We start from the raw sequence: 10,000 nt of genomic DNA, 5'->3' as shown, positions 1-10,000 counted from the left end.
GTCTGCTTTGGAAGAAATTATGGAAGTGAGTCTATGCATTATGATTGTTATGGAAATAAATTTTCAACTTCCGTACAGTTATGTTAAAGGTCTTGCTGTTTTGAACTTGTTTATTATTTTAAGGTGATTACCTGGTTTTGCATTGCACAAACCTCCTGCACATAATTTCTGGCGTCATTGTCATGAGCAGTAGCGCAGGCACATTGATAAATGGCGGATTTGGATTGACGCCAAGCCTAATCCGTCAAGGACTTGCTATTTTCTCCTGAACGAGTACAATGACCCCCATTTTTTATTTCATATATTTGCTGAGAACGGTGTCTTCATGGAGTAGTGAAAAAATAAGGAAAAATCTATGGGGCCCTAGGTTTTTGGCAATTTTGTAAAATTGTACAGAAGGAGCCATTACGAGTCGAACAGCGCACACTAAAGTTAGATCTATTTTGGAGTGTTAAGTACTCAAAGGCATTCAAATACATTTTTTCATGTACAAACTTCAATTAACCATAGAAAGACACCAGGCTCTGCATTATTCATTGGATTACATTTATAAAATCGAGCTAAATTTGTCCAACATTAGGGGTGCGCAGCAATTATCAAAGTAGCTGAAATGGCCGTATTCGTCAGCGTCGTATCGTGGAAACAAGCACGGTGACCTCCCTTTTTTATTACATTTTTATCATCTCCTTGACATTTTAGAATAGTGTGCGAATTTTCATCGGAAGTCTATGACAAGTTCTATCTCTAGGGTATCACCTTAAAAAAGGGCTTCTGCTTCTTCTGCTTCTGACAGTGAGTGTGAGTGAGTGTGTTGTAAATTGCCAAATGAATATGAAGTTCAGTATTGTATTTAAGGGTTAATTGGATAAATTGGGTCAAACTATATTTTCAGAAATTAATATAAACATTTAAAGGAAAATTAGTTTATTCTTTGAACAAAACTATATATGAAATGAATCATATATTGAACTGTGGATATGAAATCAACTAAAGCTATATTATTTACAGTACACACTACACATACTTACCGTAGAATATAATTTAAAACTGACCAGGCCAATGATAACATTACCAGAAATAAGAGTATCAACAGCATGATTCACAGTTACAGTACTTACAAAACTACTATTCCTCCCCCTCCCCTTCAAAAAGAAAATTACCCCTACATACAATTTACTTACAGAACTTACAATACCTACTAATCCCCCCTAGAAAGGAAATTACCCTTACATTAAATGATTCCAAAGACCTGCCCAATTTTGCCTTAAAGTCCCTTTTTTATTACCATAATGCCCTATGTAAAGTTTTTTTTTCATATTTTTCAAATGCACCATAGATTTAAATCCATTAATATTTGGAATTACTTGAATTTAACAAAAATCATATAGATCTGCGGTATAATATATGATTCATTTCATATATCGTTTCATTCGTGGGAACATTTAAACCCACAAACGTCCAGCTCCCAACATCAGTGGCTTCATAGCTCAGTTGTTTAGAGCATTGCACCAGCATCACAAGGTCACGGGTTCAAACCCTGGTGAAGTCCTGAAATTTTCAGGCTTCTCTACTCAATTGCTATTTTTTTTACCTTGTAATTAGTATGGTAGAGTTTTCTTTATCTACTTTTGATTGGAGTAAAAAATAAAAAATAAAGTGCTCAAATTCTCGTTTATAACTGCAAGGATCATAGCTTCACTTAGTTTATTCTTGTTGTATAACTTATTAATTTTAGACAGAGGAACAGAAAAAGATGAAAAGTAGTCACAAAGAAAATTGGATAGTGAAGGTATGGTAACATGGGTTGACGGAATCTGTTTTTGCTAGTAACACTTTAACACATCCAGTAACTGGAAAGAAGATATGAAATTATTAAACTAGTAATGCTACATGTACGTAAATGGGCTGCATGCATGTCTAGTGAAAAGAGATTCATCTCACAAGTTGTTTCAAACTAGAATAGTAATAATAATTACAGTACTTATTAGATAATAATTACATAGGAAAGCACATTTTTTTCCTGTTACATTGTATGAGAAGTCAATCAATGAGATTGCTTCACCACCCAATGCAAAAACTTGGCACAGCCCAAAATCCCTCGATTCATTCCAACAAAGGGCTTTCAATCGAAATCTCAACACAGTGGTCAATTTATCTATATCAACTTGTTTGATACCAAAATGTTCGTTTTGCTTACCTACTGATGCAGCACCAGTGCATTCAGATATTCAATCTTTGTGGTGATGGATGATATGTCATGCCTTCTTTTAAACAGGGAATAATAGTCAAAGTTGTAACTAAGAAACTTGGGGAAAGATACTATAAAAAGAAAGGAGTTATACAGGTTTGTGGTACTTTTAAGTTTTTTTTAAAAGAACTGTAGTTTCCGTAAAGTACAAGTGTTAATGGTGTGCTCAAACTACAGACTGTACAGTACTATTATTATAAAATATTGTTTTGATCGTTATGTTCAGAGGTGAGTGTTTTCTTCGCTGTGCCAACCCTGCACTACTGCGCCAACTCTGTACAGTCATGGCAGCTTGTCCTTTTTTGCCATAGTTGACTTAGTATAAAGGTGCCAGTAGAGTTGGAAGCGACACAGCCCAATCAAATAAATATTTCTTTACGGCCCTTGAATTTGTTGCTTGGGTCTCACATATTATTTTCTATTTGGAACAGGATGTGCAAAATCTGTTTGTTGCTGTTATAAAAATGCTGGATAGTGGAGACATGATCAAAGTCGATCAAGAGCATTTGGAAACAGTCATCCCTGCACTAGGTACCATGACAGTACTGGTCACATAGGTCAATCTTTGTTTGGTTTAGCAATTAAAATAAATTTCTTCCTTAATAATATTAATTAATAAATGATGAAAAAATATGTTCTTCAATAAATAAGAGAAAAATGGAGGTACAATTTACTTTTTTGAGATTTTTGTATGGCTGGTTGACAATGCAACATGTACAAGTACATCTTGTAAGTGTACAACCAGAATTGTAAACATTTTGTGCACTTAGTCATTTAAAGGTTATTTAGTGTTTTTCCTTTAAACACACGCACACTTTCAAACATGAGGCATTAACTCCATGTAATGTGAAACAAACAAATTATCCTTTTTTGGGTGGGGTACTGTTGATTCACAATTTGCTTGTCATTAATTTGAGTTTCAGAAACATAAATGCTTGCTTACTAATTCAAACCATGATGTACATATAATAGCTTCAAGTGGATTTGGGGGCAGATGGAGTAAGGTAATTTTTGCTTTCCATCTACAGGTAAAACTGTAATGGTTGTAAACGGTGTTTACAGAGGATCAGCAGCTTCACTGGTGTCACTGAATGAAAAGAGCTTTTCAGTAACAGTTGAACTTAGTAAAGTAAGTTTACCAATAGGCCAGTTTCGTATTCTAACTGTTGGACTGGATCTAGCGTGAAATGGAGGCTAATGCAGGCAAATTAATTTGCATTTGAAAAGATTTGCCCGCATTAGCCTCCATTCCATGCTAGATCCAGTCCAGCCGTGAGAATTCGAAACTTTAGTTGGGGCTTGGCTTTTCTTCTCTCACAGAGTCGACTGTTAGTAGTAGTAGTAGTAGCAGTAGCAGCAGCAGCAGCATCAGCAGTAGCAGTAGTAGCAGTAGTAGTGGTAGTAGTAGTAGAATCTGGTATTCCTTGGTTCCGGGCAACAACCAGTTGTCTAAGGAAATCAAGAAGCGTCCTTCATTGTACTTTCCTCTCCTGCCTACATTTCCAGCACTTTCCTAAGAATCCTTGCTGATCCCAACAGTGCAGATCTCTGAATTAGTTCAATGGATGTGTCTACACCTATGGTCCTCAGATTTTCTTTTAACCTCAGTGGTATTGTTCCCAACGCCCCTTCCACTATGGGTATCACCTTTGTTCTTACTCCCCACATCTTTCGAACTTCTCTCACAAAGTCTTGATATTTTTCTACTTTCTCATCTTCTTCTGCTCTCACCCTTTCATCTTCCAGGATTGCCACGTCTATGATTTGGCAGTTCTTCTCACTTTTGTCAATGATTAATAAATCCGGTCTCCTAGCCTCAATCTCATGGTCTGTCCGTACAGTAAAGTCCCACAGCATTCTTGTAATCCTCATTTTCAAGTTCACTGTCCGGGACATGGTCATACCACCTCTCACTTCACTCAAACCCATATTTTTTCTGACAGGTCCCAGCTGTCCTAGCTACATTGTCATGCCTCTTTTTGTATTCCTTCTGTGCCAGTTTTGGGCACCCACTTACAATGTGGCTGATGGTCTCATTGTTTTGTTTACACATTCTGCATTTGGGATCATCCTGTGACGTGTCGATCGTTGCTTTTACGTAATTTGTTCTTATTGCTTGATCTTGTGCTGCAATAATAAGAGACTCCGTTTATCTTTTAAGCTTTCCTTCTTTTAACCAAGTCCATGTTTCATTGTTTCTTTGATCTTCGCTCTGTCTTGCAAATTGCCCATATAATGGCATCTGTTTCCAACCTTGGGTATTTTCAGTTCTCCTCCTCTCTTTAAAACTGGCAGCCGTTTCTTGGTTTTCAACTCCTTTCCTCCTGACGGCTTTCAAAATCTTCTCCTCACTGGATTGGACATATGTCTCCAGCAATATTCTTGCCTGATTGACACAGTCTTCTACCAAGATTACGCCCCTTCTCCTTCCTTGAGTCATTTTACACAATCCTGTGAGTGAAAGCCCCCGCTCATTGTCAGTAATTTTCTTGTTCTGTGGTCTAAATCCTGAAGTTCTTGCTTCTTCCAATCAACTATACCCCCCGAATACCTGACAAGTGATACTGCCCAGGTGTTTATGGCACGTATCAGGTTTCCACCATTTAACTTGGATTGTGCAACTTTTCTAACCCGGCATAAGTATTCCTTCCCTATTTTTTTCTTCATCGTGTCATGTAGCATGCCGTCTGCCTCAAGCTCTCCTAAATATTTATATCCTTTGCTCTCTCTCATAGCCCTCATGGTAGTCTCGTCAGGTAATCTAATCCCTTCTGACTGTGCCAGTCTACCACGTTTCAATACCAGGACAGCACATTTTTCCATGCCAAATTTCATACCAATGTCCTTGCTGACTATTCTTATTGTTTGTATAAGTGAATCCAGCTGGTTCTCATTTCTGGCATATAGCTTCAAGTCGTCCATAAAGAAAAGGTGGTTTCACTTAGTTATTATTATTATTACTGTTATTATTATTTTTATTATTATCATCATCATCATCATCATCAACTCAGAAATAGTATTAATGTGAAGGGACATAATAATAAGTTATGTGGAAACAAGATTGTCTCATTCTAAAACCACCTTTTCTCTCCAGGGTCCCAACAGAGGAAAAAGAATTGATAAGATCGCCTATGAAGACATATGCAAACTGGACACGTGACACTCAGACTTCAGGTCAAAGCGTAGTTAGAGTTTTAACAGCAATGTTTAGATTTGATGATTAGTTTTAAGACAGAAAATATGGAATGAAAAACAACTTTCCAAATCTCTTTCTTGTGAAAAACCCTGTTTAAAGTGCTACTGTGATCAAAAAATAATTTCCTTTTTTTCTTCAGTTTTTGATAGTGTGTTCACTTAACACCTGAATGGCAAAATTTTGAGCTTTGATTTTCATCCAACGGCTGTTTATTTTGAGTGTAAGTTTTTTTTATTTCACAGTCCTCCATTATTCACGTTCAAAACTAACCGATTGGACCTCAGAGGGTTGGATCTAGAGAAAGTGACATCATGTACTCACTAGCTTATAATTTCAGCGTGTAAATGCAACTTCTTATATATGCTAAACAAAAATTTGAAAACCCTAAAACTCCCATGCTGCATATTACACGTAATTCAGTGGTGTACGCATGCATTGCATTCTTAAACTACTGAGTCTTTAACATCATTTTCTCCTTGATCAAGCTCTCTCAAGATTTGAAAGTTAGTAATGGCAGACCAACAAATAAGAAAATTCCAGTTAAAATAAACAGGTCTCTTTTTAAAACCAGAGCTTAAGACTTGGTTTGCTTAACATGGTTTTGAAATCCACAGAAAAAGAAGAATTGTTTTTTTGGTCGTAGTAGCACTTTAAGAGCTTCTTTGTGAACTGACATGCAATAACCAACATTTTATGCAACAGACTAAACATTTGAAATTTGCACTTGTTTTCAATAACATAATTTTATTTAAATATCAAGGTTTCAAATACTACAAATAGCATATGAGATGGTAGATTGCGAAGGAAATGTTCAATAATAATGATAATAAACTTTTTTAGGGGTTGTTGTTTGACCTCCATTCTTTAGATTGATGTTTCAGTTTTCAAAGGTTTGTCCCAAAATACCACTCTGTAGTTATTATTCATACAATGTATGAATCAAAAGATATACTATATGTTCTTTTCAATATAGTAAAACTAATGTTTCATGAAAATCAGATCCATGGTAGTGTCATGAGAATGGATTAATTAATCAAGGCCAAGCAATATTACTTTTTGTACAAAATTAATGTTATTAGCAAAGCATTTGCATGTTTCATGCTTTGCATTCTAAACTACAAGTAATTATTGGCTTTAAACTTATTTTACTTTTTTCAGTAGAGTTAATATGTACACTACTTAATATTGCTTAACCCAGTGGCCCCTCAGGAACCCCAGGACATCCCCCATTGATGGGTAAAATCATCTGGCATTAGTTTAATACAGAGGAAAACCTGTTAAGTCTCACTCTCAGAGGTCAATGAGTTAATTTTACACAAAATTAATGCGAAGCAACTTAAAGTTATCCATACACTTGTTTGGGCCCTAAGGTGATCCTTTCATGATCAATCCTCTTACTACCAGGTGATCCCTTTGGCTGCTGCATTATGCAGATACCATGCTTTGCATTATAATCTTTTAAATGGTCATGGAGTGACTGGAGCAACACCAAAATAATGGTTATGAAGGTTTTTTTCTCCTTTTAAATATCTTATCAAGAGTAAGGGACCTGGAATTTACTATTATTTTGAAAAGTACCTAATAATGATTATATTGACAGCACACTATGCCGTGCATGCATCACTGTAGATCACATGGATATTTTTTCTTTCATCAAAAGGTTCTTTGGCAAACATGCTTCTTTTAAGAGAAAATGAAATTGTCTGCTAAATAGTGTATTCAACTCTTGTGGTAGTTAACATTCTGGGCCCTTAGTTTGGTCAACAGAACAGGAATGGCTGACGCTGCCAAAAGAGTCAGGCCGAGCAATGGCCGGTGAGCAATCCATCCAATTGCCATGGTAACCAATGCCAGGGAAGTAGCAAGACAAAGGCATATTAGAGTCAAACCCAAGCCCACAAAGTCACTAACGATCGGCACCCAGGAGACTGTAAGAGAAAGGGAAAGTGATTTTTAGTTGTACGTAGGTTGATCATAACACCTGTGCATCCTTCGTTACATCTGGCCCACAATCCTACGAGTAACAATGTACATACTCAGTGCCATAAGGATGCTGGTCATGAAATGAAATCCAGTGAACATCAAGAACCACCCCACTCCCCTCAGGACCCATGTGAGAACTGTGTTAGCAGAATGCTCAGCATCAAAGATTTCCTGAAGCAAGAAAATAGTAATGTTCCATTTATTATAGAAGTGCAAAAAAGAAAACCATGCAAAATGGGCTCCACTCTTGCACAAAAAGTCAAGAAAACCTGGAAAGGCCTATGTAAACAAAATTAATGCAGCTTGTTGCATAGTTAGAGGATGTTACAAGTGGGATGTTTGCAAATAGCACTCAACAATATGGATGGTCAGATTACAATTGCAACTGTTGCATGAAAATTACTGTACGTACACTGCAGGGAAGTCCTTTACCAAGAAGACGCTGCAAAATCATGCTTATCAATCATTCTATTGTTCACATAAAAACTCAGCAATGTAGGCACATCCATTGCTGTGCTAAATGGTGTTCTGTCAAAGGAGTCTTCACACCTTTTTCATTTGCAGGGGGTATCCTCTTACATGTCCTCACCTTTGCTGTCATATCTCCAGTGTAGAGGAATTCTATTGTATCCCCTGATTTTGTTTGGTAATGCTTCAGTGTAGCCTCATGCTGTCGAGCTACAATACTGACCTAAAAATGTCAAAGTTGGCAACTTCATTGGAATTAAATAACACTGATTTTGTCAAGTGATAGCAGTGAATTTAAACTGGATTCACAATAAATTTCTTCCTTAACCCATTCACTCCACAGGCAACCAAGGGCTCCTCCAGTTGACAAGTAAAATTGTCTGGCATTATAGTTCACCACTAAATTTTCTCCAATTCTTTTTGGTTTAAATTGATCATGTGACGCGATAGTGTTCGTCCGCGGAGAGACACTATCAGCCCATAGTGCCCGTCCGAGGAAAATACCCGGACGGATAGTAGTCATCCGCTGAAAAAGCAGTTGACAGTTGTACGTTATTCTTTAGCCAATGTACGCTGCGAATTATTGACATTTGTGACAGCCTGTATGCATGAATAAATATTTGATTGATCTGCATTAAGTGGGTTTTGACTGTTTTTCAACTGGCGCGCGGAAGAAAATTTAGTGGTGAACAATAAAGACAATAGAGTGTTTATGTCTCGGAACTATCGGTCTGATAGTTACCCCTTGGAAATTTGATGTTCTTAAAACTAGCATATTTGCCCTTGAAGCTTCGCTTCTCGGGCAAATATTTGTTTTAAGAGTGTTCATCAAATTTCCGCGGGGCAACTATCAGCCGATAGTTCCTCGACAGAAACACTATTTTTTAATTAGACAATAAAATCTGTCAAGGTTCACTCCCAGGGGTTCCCCATTGACAAGTAAAATCATCTGGCATTAGACAGAGTAAAATACTAAGTCTGGTCGGTTTAGGCCGGTTTGGGCGTCAAAGGGTTAAGGAAAGTGAGTTTAAGATAAGAAAATCAATTTTACCGTAAGTGGGTCTCCTAAACCTGCCCCAGGCTTCCCACTGAGACCAGCATATGAAAATTGCACTCTTACATCCCCAACCTGGTTAAATAGAAAATAATAATAATAATAATTTATTATTAACATGACACCACTTGTGTCCAAAGAACAAAAATTACATTTTGTATGTTAGAGTGATCTGTATAGTAGTTCCCTGTCAAAGATTTTACTACGTTTCTTCAATCAAGTGTCAAAAAGTTAATAGTAAATCTTATTATTTATATACTTTAATTAGTTTGGAAATGCAAAACATATGTTAAAGATAACACATCACACAGCAACTTCAAGCTAATGCCACTTGTACGATGTTTCCAATGTTTGGAGCTGATTTGAAAGGAATTATAGCATAGGTAGAGCACCACAAAAATTATATAGAAAAGCTGCAACAATTCTACATACAGCTACTGTAGTGCTGGAAACTCTTCATTTTATTCTCTCACAGAAATATACATAGCAACTTCCTCTGTTTGCATATAGCTCAGCTAGTCGAGGCGGGCAGAGAACACTTGAACATAAAGTAATTCAACAGGAGAAGAAAAAGGAAGATAGATCTATATAAACGATACAGAGATGAACTAGAGTTATTACAATACGTTGCATGATTACAGAATTACAAGCCTATTTTACATTCATCTTGCTTAATTAACTAAAGTAGGTGTGTCAACATAAGTATCCTCCAGTTCCAAAATACATAAAAGGAGCTTCTTTCAAGTATTGCATTAGTTGAATGAGAGAAGAAGGTATCTGTAATGATTAGGAAAGACCAAAATTTTATGCTGTTTTGTACATAATAACAGATTCTCTGCATCAAATTATTGTTACAAGCTATTATTAATTTTTTTTTTATAAGAAAACGTTATTATCTCCAAATTATGAAAACTACAACTACATGTAGATCCTTTTGTGTCATTATTGTACTCAAAAAAGTGAAAAAAAAGTAATGACAATAATATTACTTTCAATGGAATTAAATTGGTGCAAAAAGAAGCAGCATTTTTTTGTCAAAAAAAAGTGTTTA

General features: G+C 36.3%; 2 protein-coding genes across 5 annotated transcripts in view; one reads left to right on the top strand and one right to left on the bottom strand.

The window, feature by feature from the left end:
* The window catches only part of LOC138011502 (DNA/RNA-binding protein KIN17-like), a 13,721-nt gene extending 7,432 nt beyond the window's left edge, over positions 1–6,289 (top strand). The window contains exons 12-17 of the mRNA XM_068858529.1: positions 1–25; positions 1,736–1,789; positions 2,276–2,344; positions 2,680–2,779; positions 3,277–3,377; positions 5,343–6,289. The exon at positions 1–25 is cut by the window's left edge and continues 12 nt beyond it. Of these exons, the coding sequence (XP_068714630.1) occupies positions 1–25; positions 1,736–1,789; positions 2,276–2,344; positions 2,680–2,779; positions 3,277–3,377; positions 5,343–5,408 (415 nt within the window). The 3' untranslated portion in view covers positions 5,409–6,289. The remainder of the gene's footprint in view (positions 26–1,735; positions 1,790–2,275; positions 2,345–2,679; positions 2,780–3,276; positions 3,378–5,342) is intronic.
* A 149-nt stretch (positions 6,290–6,438) lies between these two features.
* LOC138011501 (transmembrane protein 43-like) overlaps positions 6,439–10,000 on the bottom strand; it is an 8,236-nt gene continuing 4,674 nt past the window's right edge. For all 4 annotated transcript variants that reach the window (XM_068858525.1, XM_068858526.1, XM_068858528.1 and 1 more), the window contains exons 8-11: positions 8,947–9,024; positions 8,017–8,118; positions 7,481–7,598; positions 6,439–7,372 (exon numbers count right to left, since the gene is read on the bottom strand). In XM_068858525.1, the coding sequence (XP_068714626.1) occupies positions 7,164–7,372; positions 7,481–7,598; positions 8,017–8,118; positions 8,947–9,024 (507 nt within the window). In that variant the 3' untranslated portion in view covers positions 6,439–7,163. The remainder of the gene's footprint in view (positions 7,373–7,480; positions 7,599–8,016; positions 8,119–8,946; positions 9,025–10,000) is intronic.

The sequence above is a fragment of the Montipora foliosa genome, chromosome 7, assembly GCF_036669935.1.
Source record: "Montipora foliosa isolate CH-2021 chromosome 7, ASM3666993v2, whole genome shotgun sequence".
Taxonomy (NCBI): domain Eukaryota; kingdom Metazoa; phylum Cnidaria; class Anthozoa; order Scleractinia; family Acroporidae; genus Montipora; species Montipora foliosa.
The sequence above is the reverse complement of the archived record's forward strand: the minus strand, read 5'-3'. Positions and strand labels throughout refer to the sequence as shown.